General features: G+C 34.0%; 1 protein-coding gene across 14 annotated transcripts in view; it reads right to left on the bottom strand.

Annotated features, from left to right (window-relative positions):
- Window positions 1–13,001: 13,001 nt before the first annotated feature.
- MSH5 (MUTS-homolog 5) overlaps window positions 13,002–14,778 on the bottom strand; it is a 71,687-nt gene continuing 69,910 nt past the window's right edge. For 9 of the 14 annotated variants that reach the window (XR_016049317.1, XM_020674486.2, XM_088858185.1 and 6 more), the window contains 3 exons: window positions 13,722–13,837; window positions 13,525–13,630; window positions 13,075–13,398 (listed from right to left, as the gene is read on the bottom strand). Coding sequence is in view for 10 of the 14 variants with exons in the window: in XM_020674486.2 (XP_020530145.1) it covers window positions 13,544–13,630; window positions 13,722–13,837 (203 nt within the window). In the remaining 4 variants the exon portion in view is untranslated. Of the gene's footprint in view, window positions 13,423–13,524; window positions 13,631–13,721; window positions 13,838–14,778 lie in introns of all 14 variants that reach the window. The other 5 variants (XR_016049316.1, XR_016049315.1, XM_020674485.2 and 2 more) reach the window with 2 other exon arrangements.

Genomic DNA, 14,778 nt, shown 5'->3' with positions numbered 1-14,778 from the left:
GAGGCACAATAATAACATTTGGATATCCACAAAAGATTGTTTGCTCTCCTCTAAAACATTGTTTTCTGTTTTTGCTTAAGAGGCTTAAGACAAAATACCATGGTCAAAGCAAGGTGAAAGTTCTACTAGTAACAAATCTAACAAGGATATACATGGATTATTTACCGATTCATTAAATTTGTTTCCCTGTAAAATCAGATTTCCATTTCTCCTTATAAATTCTCATCGCAGGGTCAATGGTAGAGCTCCAGCCGCTTCTCGATTTCACTTATTGCTCACTTATTGCACTTATCTCTGATGACAAGGAGTAATTGTGAAGTTTAAATGATCTTATAGTATTTCTTATTTTATAATAATGGGAGAGGAAACGATACTTTTAAACCTTTTTATACTTTCTCCAGGCTTTTCTCACCATCAGTGATTTAAAATATTTGATTTGGATCAGAAATAGGTGATCTGGATTGGCTGAATTACCTGATTGCCACCCATTTTTTTCTATTTTTTATTATCTAATATTTTAAATTTAAACTTTATGATAAAAAGTTTTTTGAACTTATTCTCACACTGGAGAAGATGATCCAGCCCGAATCGGCGTTGCAGATCAATCCACCTCCTCTAGATTCAAGTTGTAATATAATGTAATATAATTGATCACCTTGATGTCTCAGGAGAAATTTCCTTAGACTTCGGGTGGAGAAATGGTTGTACAACTTATGGTTTAGGTGTATATGATATTTGTGTACCAAAAGAAAATGTTTAAATGATCTGATTGTTCTCCTTGTACATAATTCCTTGTTGGCCCAAATACTATGGTCTTTTTGGTTTTCTGAAGTAAATAAAGCTGCAGTAACATACAAATTGGGTTTTGAGTTCAACTAGAAAATCAACAAACATATAGCATGCAACACTTTCTAACTTTATATAAACTACTTCAAAAGCTTGCTATAAATTTCATTAAGACTACAAAAAGATGCATAAAGTTCACTGATGTTTTCATCCATAAAAGAATCAAAATCTAAAATCAATTGCAATAATTGTAAGCCTCATCTAAGCAACTCTAATGTAATTTTCAGCATGCATTTAGTCATAAAAAACCCAATATAAATCACTCCGACAAACTAAAATGATGCTCTATAATATTTGCCCTTAACTCATGCAAAATTTCCCAAACTTCAAGTACTATCCTTGATACAAAGTAGGGAAAATTATAAACCCCAAGGCCACACTTTCTATGCAACTTACCCCCAACCTAAGTTTTTCTCTCATTTTTTTCCGAAAAACACACTTTCTATTTTAATACCCCCCAAGGGAAAAAGTTCATTTTTTTAGATGAAAATGCACTTCTCGTACACAGAAATCAATTTGGCCATATTTGACGTTGACTTTCGGAGCTCATTGCTAAAGCGAACCACTGCAGTGCCAGAGTGCATGATCCACTGTCAGAGCGCACATACACAGTGCTGGAGCATTGTGACTTCAGATTACACTGCCAGAGTGCATTTACACAATGCCAGAGCGCATGATCCACTGCCGGAGCACTGTGACTCCAGAGTGTTGCACTACTAGAGTGCACTTGTACAGTGTCAGAATGTACTTACATCGTGCCAAAGTGCACTTACACAGTGCCGGAGTGCACTTACACAATGCCGGAGCACATCATCTATTATTGGAGTGCACATACATAGTGTCGGAGCACTGTGACTCCAGATTCCACTGTCGGAGCGCACTTACACAGTGCTGGAGCGCATGATCGACTGTCGAAGCACCGTGACTCCAAAGTGTTGCACTGCCGGAGGGCACTTACATAGTACCGGAGTGCACATATAATGCCGAAGCGCACGTACACATTGTCAAAGCGTGCGTACGCATTGTCGGAGGGCACATAGATAGGGTTGGAGCTTTGTGACTCCAGAGTGTTACACTGCTGGAGTGCACTTACACAGTGCTAGAGCGCACATACATAGAGGAGACAGAGGCATGGGTAAGGTAAAAGTAAGGAAAGGTAGTTTAGGCATTTTTTTTATTTTTTATTTGGTTAGGGGGTATTTGCATAGAAAGTATATTTTTTGAGGAAAAAAATGAGGGAAGTTAGGTTGGGGGTAAGTTGCATAGAAAGTGTAGTCTTTGAGGTTTTTGTAATTTTTCCTATAAAGTATGAACAAAAACTTGGAAGAAACTCACCAAATTCATAGAGATTTACATACCCAATTTTGTAGCCTTTCTAGAGAGAAACTTGAAGTGTTTTAATAAACATATTACATAAGAGGGAAGATAAGCTTGCTACAAAACAATGATTAACAAATAATTTAGAGAAAGAAGCTACTGTAAGATGCAACACTGTGCTGTAATTTATCTTGTGATACTGGAGAGCTCTCCCAGAGATGAGAGGCATGTCCCTAGTACCCAACTCACAAGAAATCAACTCCCAAGAAAGCTTAAGAGAGAAAGAGGTTTACGAGAGAGAGTCGGAGCTCACACAAGGTGCCTGACCTCTCCAAAATCATTTCTCATATGTAGCCACAAAAAGAAGAAAAAAGTTCATATAGATGCGAGGCTGTAAATAATTAAACTAGGGCGTACATTAAAAATTTCACTAGAATAGGTTGTTTTGATGCCCAAATATCCTCAAATTGATTATCTTGACCTAAAATGCATGAAAATGAGAAAAAAATGGATCTCAAGTTTTGGAAATAATGCATCAATGCATTTTTGGACTGTCAGTTTTCAAGGTTTCATAGATCTGCTCGATTTACACTATTTATTAAGCTTTAGATTTTATAATTTGAGATAAAAATATATTTTAAAACTATCACAAAGATTTTCAATTCTGAAACCACATTTTTCGACACTTTTTGAAGGCGCACTTTACTTTAATTGTTTAAAGCCTCGGCTGTATACAAACCGCACCCAAAGGAGAGTGAGAGAGGACCCTCATAGAGAGATAATTGCCGAGTGTTTTCTCAATGGCCACTTGTCTCTCTCATTTATGCTCTTTCTTTTTCCCTATATAAATCATTAGTTCCTTTTAAAATTTATTTTTAAGTGAAGTAGAAAATAAAATAAAATAAAATAAAAATTGGACCATTATTTTCACAAATATTTTAGAAAAACACTCTCCTTAACATTGTAATATTTGCTTTGACACTTTAGATTATTAAATTGGGTGAAGTTAACTTTGTATGAGTTTAGTAGTATGTGTGTATGTTTTTACCCAAAACCAATGGTTTAAAAAGCGAATCAGTGACTCGGATCGGGCACCTAAACAATCGATCTGGATCGGCTGAATCGGTCGGATTAAAGCTTCAAAAAAATCAGAAAAAATTATTAAAATTCATTATAAATATTGTTTTTTAGGAATCCAATAAGAAATGAGGGTACTACATTATTAACTTTCATTTTTTCATCAATTTGTAAATATTGAGATGCTTTTTCCCTGTATAAACTTATGTTAACTATTAAATTTGCATCACATAAAAGAAAAATCATAGAAATAGCATAGATAAAATATATAATTATACATGGACTATTATAAAGAGTAGACTAATCAATGAAAGAATGACCATTAAAATCTCGTTTTGGCGAAAGACCCTAATCCGCTAAAAAAATCTAAATTATTACAATTTAACTAACTATAATCCAAAATTATTAAAACCTAACTAATTATAATATTATATAATGAAATTATAATTATTAGTTTACATTTTATAATTATTTTATTAGAAAAATAATAAAAAATTAAAAATATTTTATAATATTATCTAATTTAAAATGTATTATTGACAACTGTAAGAAAAATAGTACATTACGTGATTTATAATGTAAAAATTAATAAATAAAATAACAAATTTGGTTATCAACATAAAAATTAATAAAATACGTACAAATTTTTGAAATAACACTTCAATTTTTCAAAAATTTATTTTTTTAGGTTTCTATAATAAATTTAGTGAAAGTGATTGTTAGTAGAAAGATAGAGATTTCAAATAGAATAAACTTTTTATTTTTTATTTTTTTATGCTCTTCATATTATTTTAAAAAATAATTATACCACTATATACAACAAAAATTAACTGTTATACAAAAAATTAATTTTTTTATTTTTCATTTTTTTATGCTTTTTATATTATTTACAAAAATATTTATACACTATATACAACACAAAAATGTAAGGCTCACAGGGGGACTCGACCTTGAGAGGTCACATGAAAAAGCAAAGGTCTTAACCACCACACCACCTCATCACATATAATTATAACTTGCTGATTAATAGAATATATTTACATTCTATTTCATTTAATGATGTTTGGGAATTATCCCACATTGAAATATATTCAACTTTGGTATATAAATACTTATGTAATATATCAAAGCATTTGTGTACAAATATTGGAGCAACCTCACATGTGTCGCACGCGTGCATGTGTGTGTCGCACGAGTTCACGGGAGTGAACCGGGTAAAACCGGATGGGAACCGGCGGTTCTTCTCTAGAACCGGACGGTTCTTGGTTTTGTACTGGAACCGGTACGTTGTGCCGGTTCTCGAGTCGAACCCGGGCGAGTTCGGTTCTACTCGCTGATTTTTATAACACTTCCCAAAATAATGAGAACATGGTTTGTTTTTTTTTTTTTTCTTTTTTATTTCGAAAGGAATTCTTTCTTTTTCTTACTCTAAACTCTGATACTAGCTTTGGGAGACCCAAATTTTGACGTTTGTCAATGTACGCGGATATATCAACCCGTGTAGGTCAATCATAACAAACTTACTTTTAGCCATGTAGTAAAAAACCTATTCCACTTTATTTTTTTTTTTGTTAAACAACATCTTTATTTGTTTAGAAGGCCAGTCAAATATAGTGGTATCGTGGTATTAATTTGCACGTGCTTCGTGGCTCTCATTGAAAAATCATGCGTAATGTGTTCTTTCTGGAAATACTACAAGACATAATATAGTGAATGAGGAAATATGATTACTTTGATTGAATTTGTTTAATGAAATGTGTAAATTGTTTTTGTGATAGTTTATAATAGTGCGTGAATATTGACAAAGGATATTGCTTTAATTATATAATTACAAAATAAAATAATTAATATTATAAAATTGATATTATTATTATTATTATTATTATTGATATTATTATTATTATTATTATTATTATTATTATTATTATTATTATTATTATTATTATTATTATTATTATTATTGATATTATTATTATTATTATTATTATTGATATTATTATTATTATTATTATTACTCTTATTATTATTATTATTATTATTACTATTATTATTATTATTATTATTATTATTAATGATCCTATGAGACCCTCCCACACCCATAGGTGTATGACTCTAAAGGATCACCATTAAATTTGGTACAGATTTCAAGTTATCACATAGGTGTGGGACTGACTTTTCTAGAAATCTGTATCAAATTTAATGGTGATCCTTTGAGGTCCTATACACATGGGTGTGTGAGGGTCTCATAGGATCATTACTCTATTATTATTATTATTATTATTATTATTATTATGTATTTAAAATAAGCACTTTTAATATTTATAAATAGGCTTGTTTATAATCAAATCCCGATAAGATACCTAGGACCCAGAGTTGATGCTTGTATCATACGGCCGGTTGTTTTATACCTTTTACCTTTTTTTTTTGCAAGAATTTGCTAAAATTATTGTTGGTTTGAAATTAATCTAAGGTCAATTCAATTTCTAGGGTATAGGTGTGTAGGCCTAGGGTTTGAGGTTGCTAATGGTTATTCTAGGGTTTTTATGGCTACGAGAGATGAAGTTGCACGTTTTGGTTTCTCCTAAGGCTAGGGTTTTCTCTCTCTATGTTTTTTTGGGATCTCTAGTCTCTTTAGGGTTCATGAACTCTCTTGAACTACTTTGAATTGCTTTGAACTAGACTTATAGACCTGAGAAGGGTCTTTTTATAGGCTGATTTACACAGTTGGACGCGGTTAGCATGTGGCCAGCCAACATAAAGATCATGATATGAAAAAATAAATAAATTTTAAAAATTAAAAATAATAATTACATTAAAAAAATATTTGAATTATTAATTACAATTATTTTTAGTTGGACGACCTATTTACATTCATCTTTTAAGATGGGTGCTTTATACCTCTGGACTGCGTATTGTAGAAATGCAGTCCAGCCTGGACGAAACAATTGTTCTACACAGTTTCACACACCATTGGATCATTTGTGTTGCTGACCTCCTTGACACCCAAAAAGTGATTTGCGCTGCTGATGCGTTTTGCTTCATTTTGTAGGCCACATCAATCCTACCTTGATATGTTTTGGATAAACTTTTGGAACAACTTGGATTTAGGACGATTTTAGTCTTTTCTAGGTTTTGATTGTTCCTATCTATTCTCGATAATATTTATGGATTTCGGACTCCAAATAAATATTTTTTAGAGTTTTTTAAAAGGAAAATTGTTTCATGCAGGCTGGACCACGCTTCTACAATATGCAGCCCATATATATAAAGCATCCATCTTAAAGTTGGATGCAAATAGGTGGTCCATCTAAACTAAGTGTAACTAACTGTCCAAATGGATTTTTAATATTTAATTTTGTTGTTTTTTTTTTTTTTTTTTCTATATTCATGATCTCCATATTAAAGATTATATATTCTCTAAAAATTAGGATCTAATTGTATTTAAAATATATTTATTGCCAAACCCGCATTTCTACAATATGCAGGTTGGCTGCATAGAAATCATGTCCTTTCTAGAAACTATGAATTATAGCACACTAAGTCTTTCTAGAAACTATGAATTATAGCACACTAAGCCTTACTATACTAGTATGGTTCCTATTCTAGGTTGTTTTTCTTAAGGTTTTTGGAAATAATTGTTGTAGGCTTGAGGATTTGAAAAAAGTTTATATAGAGCCGAGGCTCTAAACAATAAAATTAGAGCCCACCTCAAAAATGTCAATAGGAGAGGTTTTTTTTATGCCAAATATCCTCAAATTGATCATCTCGACGTCAAGATGCATAAACATTAGATAAAAACGGACTTCAAAATTTGAAAATAGTACATTTTGTAACGCATTTTTGGATCATCACTTTTTAAGATTTTCAAGTTTCCATAGATCCACTTGATCTACACTATTTTTGGTGTTTTAAATTTTATAATTAAATATAAAAATAAATTTTAGGACTCTCACAAAGATTTTCAATATTGAAAACACATTTATTGATGGTGCGCTTTATTTTGATTGTTTAGAGCTGGTTCTATATACACCGGTAGGATTTAGGGTTCTGATATGGTTTACAATTCAGTTTTTAAGCTCAGGGACTTGGAAATACATCCAATTTCAAAAGTCGGGTCTACAATTGTCCTTCTTGATGTTTCTTGTTCTTCGACAGTCACGCCATCCTACTCGATCATCCATGACTATTTTTGCCAGTAGGGATAACGTACGCATAGCTCAGGATGTTTTCCTACGCTAGATCACGCTATCCTAGGCTTTTTTGCGATGAAATTTGATCTCAGGCTCAATAGCAAATTTAAAATTTTGAAATTTGAATTTGGCTTTCCTTAACTCCTTATTCCTTGAGCTACTATTTACAGCCCCATCCGTAGAGATTTTAGATGAAACCACCTTGGGTTGATGCTCTAAAGTTTACTGTAGAGATTCAGGCAGACTCGTCGGTTTTTCTCTAGAATCAGATAATAGGGTGAATATTATTAGAATCGACACAGGGGGTGATCGATTCTCGTGATGACTCGCTCAAGTTTGTGCTGACTCGACGATTTTTAAATCACTGCTCTAAACAATTAAATATTATAAGGCTGTGGTTTTTATAAGGTTGTAACCTTAACCATCCAATTAAGGGCATACCTCCAAAATTTATCATAACATGTATTTTTGGGGTAAAATATTCTTGGGATTATTTAAAATATATTTTCATATCAAGTTCTAAAATTTTAAACTCCAAAAATGATTAAAATTAAGTAGATCTATAAACATGGAAATCTTAAAAATGAACAGTCTAAATAATATGTTGCAAGATGCACTATTTCTGATACTTAAAATCTTTTTCTTTTTCTTTTTCATAGTCATACATCTTTCAAGGCTTTTCAATATTAAAATAATATTTTCTAATGGATTTTTGAGTTGCATATGTAATTCTACATTTTAAAGTTGCAACTTTATATAAACTTTTGAAAAAATTACAAAAAGCTCCCCAAGATGAACTTTTTGCGCATTTTACCCATACTCAACTTTTCCTAGCAACTTCCCACAAAAAACTATGTTTCCTAGCAAATACCCCCTATACAAAAAGTTAATTTTTTTTTACTAAAGTACCCTTCCCTCATGTAACAAATCATTTTTGGATCCCAATAAAAGGAAACGTCGGACCGCACTTGTAAAACGCTGGACTGCTCACTTAAAAATGTCGGACCGCTACTTCAAAACTCCGGATTGCTCCTTCAAAATGCCAGACCTCCATATCAAAACGCCGGACCGCTACTTCAAAACTCCGGACTACTCCTTCAAAATGCCAGACCTCCATATCAAAACGCCGGACCGCAACTTCAAACGTCGGACCACAACTTCAAAATGTCGGACCGCCCATTCCAGCAAAATAAAATTGTCGGAAAAACGAGTAAACTGAAAATAAAAAATTTATATTCCAAACTATGTCAATTTGTACAAAAAAAAAAAAAAAAAGTAAACAAATAAATTGAAAAAACAAATAAATTAAAACATGTCAACAAAGGGCGCAGCAGAGACCCAAAATCTAAGATTTAGAGTCTTATATTATTGTCAAAATGAGGCAACAAAATATTACATCCCGTTAAAATAGAAAGGGAAAATTACGTAAATATCTATTTTTGTTTCCGTTATTACCAAGATCCCAAATACTTTCCGTTATTATTGATATATCCGTTTTTTTGACTTCATAACATTTTAAAAAAAAATACGTAACTACCCATTTTCGATTAGCCGAATTTCGGTTTTTGAAAAATCGAAAATTGAAAATTTTTGGTTCTTTTAAAATTTTGGATTCTTCAAGAACATAAAATTTTAAATTTCCAGTTCTTCAAGAACCGAAAAATGTTTTTCTCTCATGACGAATTCTTCTCTACCTCTCTAAAGTTATAGTTATCCGATAAAATCAGGGAGTAACAACTAGTTTGAGACCCTAAATTTAGAAGAAATCTCATGGATTATAAGATGAGAAGATTAGGAGAAATATTGTGACACATTCTCTCTCTACCTCTTGTGGCGTTTTCTTTCTTATGGCATATTCTCTCTCTACCTCTCTTGTGGCATTTTCTATCAAGGGAAAAAACTAGTTTGAGCCCTACATCATAGGAGATTGGAAAGCTCATGCCCATGATGCCCTACCTTCAAGAAGAGATCTCTCCTCAATTCAAGCTCTTCAAGCTGCTCATGTCCCAGCCCATGATGCCCTACCTTGAAGAATATATCTCTCCTTAATTCAACCTCTTTAAGCTATAGGAATATCTTGACCAGGCCGAATTTCTCTTTCAATATGCTGGGGTGAAACTTACCCAAAAAAAAGACACCGGGTGAAGGGAAGACAGAGTTTCAAAAAAAAACTATTTTTACCAGTGTAATATAGAGAGAGAATACACAGAGGACCCACAAGAGAGACAAAAAAAATTCAGTTATTGAAGAATTTAAAATTTAAAATTTTTCGGTTTTCAAAAACAAAAATTGGCCTGATTTCGATTTTTGAAAAACCGAAAATGGGTAGTTTCGTCTTTTTTAAAAAAAACGGACATATTAGTAATAACGGAAAGTATTCGGTATTTTGGTAATAACGAAAACAAAATTAGATATTTACGTAATTTTCCCAAATAGAAAACCAACTAGTCAAAATAAGAAGACGGCGAGAGGTTCCACCTAAGGATGAAGTTTCTATAAGGCCTAGGCTAATGAAAACAAAATAAAGCCTCACCTCAAATCCTCATCCTGAAAGAACTTTGGGCATCAGAAATTTTCATGATGGCTCTAAAATTAATTTCTAACATGGAAAATAAATTTGAAACTCAAATAATGGTATAGATCTTGTGGATCTATTAACACTTATTTTTAGAGTGACGTGGATGGTCTAGATAATTTGGTGCAATATGCATAATTTTTAGAACTTGAAATCCTAATTTTTTTTTTACAACCATAATATTTAAGCTGAGATGATCAATTTAAAGGTTTTTCAATACTTGAATTATAATTTTCTATGAGTTAAGAGTTGAGGCTTTACTTATTTGATAGGACTGCAGCCCTATCAAACTATTTTCCTTTACGTAAAGAGAACAGAACAAGAAAGATTGGACCAAAACGCCCACATGGGGCTTAATTTTGTAAATTAAACGGAGACTAGTATATGTCATTATATCATACTATTGACGTACTATCATTGTAAAAAAGCCAAAAGTTTATATAAAGGTGTGGCTCTAAAAAATCAAATCGCGATGCACTTCAAATATTCACTAGAAGAGGTTGTTTCAATTTTAAAAAAACCTCAATTCCATCATCTTTACCTCAAGATGTATTGGCATGAGAAAAAATAGATTTCAAATCTTGAAAATAGTGTATTTTGTAATGTTTCATTTGAACCATCAATTTTTTAAGTTTTCAAGTGTTTGTAGATCTGCTTGATTTATACTATTTTTAAATCTTTAATTTTTATAATGCAGATGAAATTGCTTTTCTGGCCATAGTGCCTTACTTCGAGTGATTAGGGCCTCAACCTTATATAAACCACACCCTAAAAATCTCCAAATCTTATTTGAGGAGCACGAGTTGGAGCTTTTTTAATGATATGGCTCTAGTTATCAACAAGATCAAGTCGACCCACCTCTCGCACTTGCAATAACCAGTAAGCGGTGCTTTGCATTTCATTTAGAAAGATTTATGCCCACCACATAGCTGAAGACGTCCACGGAACCAGAAGTACCATGAATGCTCCCAATCCCTAGTAACAACAAAGCATAGGGATTCGTTCGGCGCAATTACACTAAATCAAGTATAAGACGGCCTGGTCTGGCCCTTAAAGCATAGGGCAGCTACAAAATTGGTGCGAGGACAGGGCCACATTTGGGCTCTGCCCTAGGCCGGGTCAGCTTAGGCCTTGGCCAGGGCCACATTTGGGCCCTGTCCGAGGGCTGGTCTGGCTAGGCCTTGGCTAGGGTCATATTTGGACTCTGTCCGAAGGCGGGTTTGGCTAAGCCTTGGCTGGGGCTAAGGCAGGCCTTGCTAGGCCCTGTTTTTTTCCCTTATTTTTCATCTTTTAATTCTTGAGTCAAGTATGCCCTGCCTAGCACAGCCCGAGCCAGGCCTAGGCTAAGGCCTCCTCTACCCTATTTGCATCAGGCCCAACCCGGGCCAACCTTAAAGGGACCTGGCCGGGCTCGGGCCAGATATGGCCTGGCCCTTTGCCAGCCCTAATAAATACAATGTGTTTCTTTGGTATTTTATTAATTTTGTTGACTCTCCATTTTTGCTTGGTAAGCCCCATTTCTTTTTTAGCTTTAACGGGAGTGACTTCTGAGTTTAGAGGATTCTAGCTTCTATCGACATAACAGCTAGCCATCTAGTAAAATATTCCATTGCATTAATATCAAAAATGAGTTTGAACCACCTTGCATGACCAAATATCTTCCTCCTGGTTGTACTCTTTGTATATATCAGCAAATTACATATTACGCCCTCCACAACGATTTTGGATTTCATAAATTAGTGGTAGCAGCCTCCAGGGAACACTTTGCTCACCTTCACACCATTTGTTCGTGTTCAACGAGTCTCCCTCAACAATAATATTCTGTGATTTTTAACATTGCAATTCTGCTTTAACCTCTACCTTATTAGTAGTTACAATCGCCAATGATGATTTCTCACCAATCACCACAATGCCAATACCTCACTGTCCAGGATTGCCTAAAAAACTGCCGTCAAGACGTAATTTTAAAGTTCTCATTAGTGGGGGTTTCCACATGCCAGTTCTTGAGACGTGGAAGTTTGATAACAACTTGTGAAAGCTGTAAAGTGGAAGTGCGGCCTTCAACGGGGGAAATTTTTCACGTTAAAACTAGTGGGATTTTGGAAGCTGAAAGAAGAGCCATCTCCCATGCTTTGTCAAACACGCCTTTTAAGGTTCTCAAACTTCCCACTTCCTTGAACTTATATAAAAGCTCAACTAGAGATACTTCCCTACATCCTTTGGTAACTAAGCCAACAAACAATCTTCTGTAATTTTCAATTTCAGTTTGCTATTGTTTACACATACGCTCCTTCAAAACACCTCTTTCTCTATTTCTAGACACACTCAAAGATAGGCCGGACCGGCCTTTGACAAAATGTGCCGGTTTGAAAAAAAAAGTGCCAGACCGGCTTTTGATAGTAAAATTTCACTGGTCTGGTGGTACAAAATCTACCAGACAGGTTTATATTGAAATGTGTTGGACCGGCTTAGAGAGAGAGAAAGTGGGAGCATTATAAGAAAAAGAAAAATGAGGCTAAATTGGAGGTATATTATTTTTTCTATTCCTTTTTTCTCAAGAAAAATTACCCAATTGACAATCCCATAGATCAATAGGGATTGGGGAGTAGACGATCCACCCCACCGATCCATTTTTTAAAATATTCCTTCAAAATAAAAGATGTTGGAGATTATATTTAAAGAAACAAAAGGTTTGGATAAATCTTACACAACTTGCCATCTTCTAGGCTCAATTACTTGGATACGTTCTGCAAATGATCCATTTCGTTTCCATTGACATGAAAATTCATTTACATTTCGAGTGACCAGCATAAGTCATAAATAGTTATTATCACAGACGGAATCCGCTTCCCCTTAATCGCATGAAACAAGCAAAACCTACCACTCAAATTAATATCATTGCTGCCATGCAGTTGATTCAAGAGATTGAGAGCTCTAACAAAGACATCAAACTACCCCAAAAAGAAAATAAAAAACAAAATATCAAAAAATGTTGGTGGTCATGAATTATTATTTCTATTTTTTCTAAAAAGTAGGATCAAAATTGACATTTCCACAAGAACCATAGTAGAAGGAAATTTTTAAATATTTCAGAAGCTCAGGCATTCCGTCATTGATTCTCACAGAAAATATGTGAACTCAAAATTTTCAGGTGTTACGACAACATACAACAGAGCACATGTACCCAGAGAACCAATATTCTGGTAGCTCTTTCTTCGGATTATATGATTCAGCATAATTTGCAGAAGTCAGTGGACAAATTTTCATTTTTACTATTTCATCTTCATGGAGTGAGAAATTTTATCGCACGTCTCTCTAGGGTGTGCCTGACCCATCACATAGATTGAACACAGATTGAGCATCCATGAATCCGTGTTGCCTTTGCCGAGATGTCTATTGAAAGAAACAGAGGATTTCCTGAGAATCAAAATTACAATCTTTCTGCATGGTCATATGATTTCATTTTTTACATGGTCCTTTATTTATCTATGGGAATCAAAATTGAATATAAAGCCATACCTTTACTTCAGAATGTGCTCTATGTTGTTGAGGAGAATACATCACATAGGAAGTGGTCTGTATCACCCATGTTGATATCAAAATCCAACAATCTATCCGCCATATCCTGAAATTAGTGAGAGCCGTCACTTTTTATTGAGAAGATATAATAGTCTGAATTACCAAAAAGTGTTTATCAGCTTAGTGAATTCTTCTACCTTATATTGCTGATCTTTAATAGATAATTTCTCATTGTACAAGCGTCCCAAGCGCTTACCACTCCCAGTTGCATTTAATATTAGGTTGGCTCTTTCCAGAACCTCCTCAGGCACGCCTACAAAGAAGACCCACCGATATAATCAATTACTGCTGACACAAAGCTTATGCCAGACATCAAGAAACTGATCCCAGCCATTGCAACCAAAATTATGGAATTCAAAATGTCAAGCTTCATAAAGTACGCAAATGCAGCGGCACGAAATTTACAATGTTAACAACAATTCTACTCAAGAATCAGTATACATATTGATGTTTGAAGCATGTAACACACTAAATTCAGACACTACAACGATTGGACATTTCCCAGAAAGGATCTGCTTCTGCCTTTTTTCATCTGACATTATTGACAAAAAAAAGGATATTTGTGATATATCAGCATTTCAAATATCACCCGTGGTAAGTATTTGTCGGTATAGTTCATTCACATATTTTAAAACTAATACAGCAAATATCAGTTGAGATGCTTAGCACCGAAGTTGAAGCAGTGAGAAGAAGATGGACATTCTAGACTTCCTACGTATTTAGCATTGTTTAAAACAACGGTCTGCCCCACGCCTAGGGGTTTTTTAACAAAAAACCGCACGCCTCATGAAAAGGCACCCCAAAAAGGCCGTTTTTACCTAGGCGGGCGCCCAGTGAAGTCAGGCAGAAATTTCTTTTTAAATTCGCCCAAAAGGGTAGAATGGGTCATTTTGCCCCCCAAGTTTGTATAAAAAAGTTATATGGGTTTATTTTTTAACCCCCAAAGTAAAACGTATGTTGCGAAATGAAATAAATTACAAAATTTGACACAAATATATGTATCTATGTATATTAGGATAACAAATATTTTTAAAATTGCTATGATTTTCCACTACAGAGCTAAAAATGGATGATTGTCCACTACAGGGCACCCGAGGATCTGCGCGCCAGGCTGGCCGCCTAGCGTTTTTGATACGTTCATATTTAGTCTAGCAACAATGAGCCTATTTCTCTACATCTCAATGAACACTTATG

This window comes from Amborella trichopoda, chromosome 2 (assembly GCF_054954075.1).
Source record: "Amborella trichopoda isolate Santa Cruz 75 chromosome 2, AtrichopodaSantaCruz75HAP2 v2.0, whole genome shotgun sequence".
NCBI lineage: Eukaryota > Viridiplantae > Streptophyta > Magnoliopsida > Amborellales > Amborellaceae > Amborella > Amborella trichopoda.
Note: the sequence above shows the minus strand (reverse complement) of the source record. Positions and strands in the feature narration are given on the sequence as shown.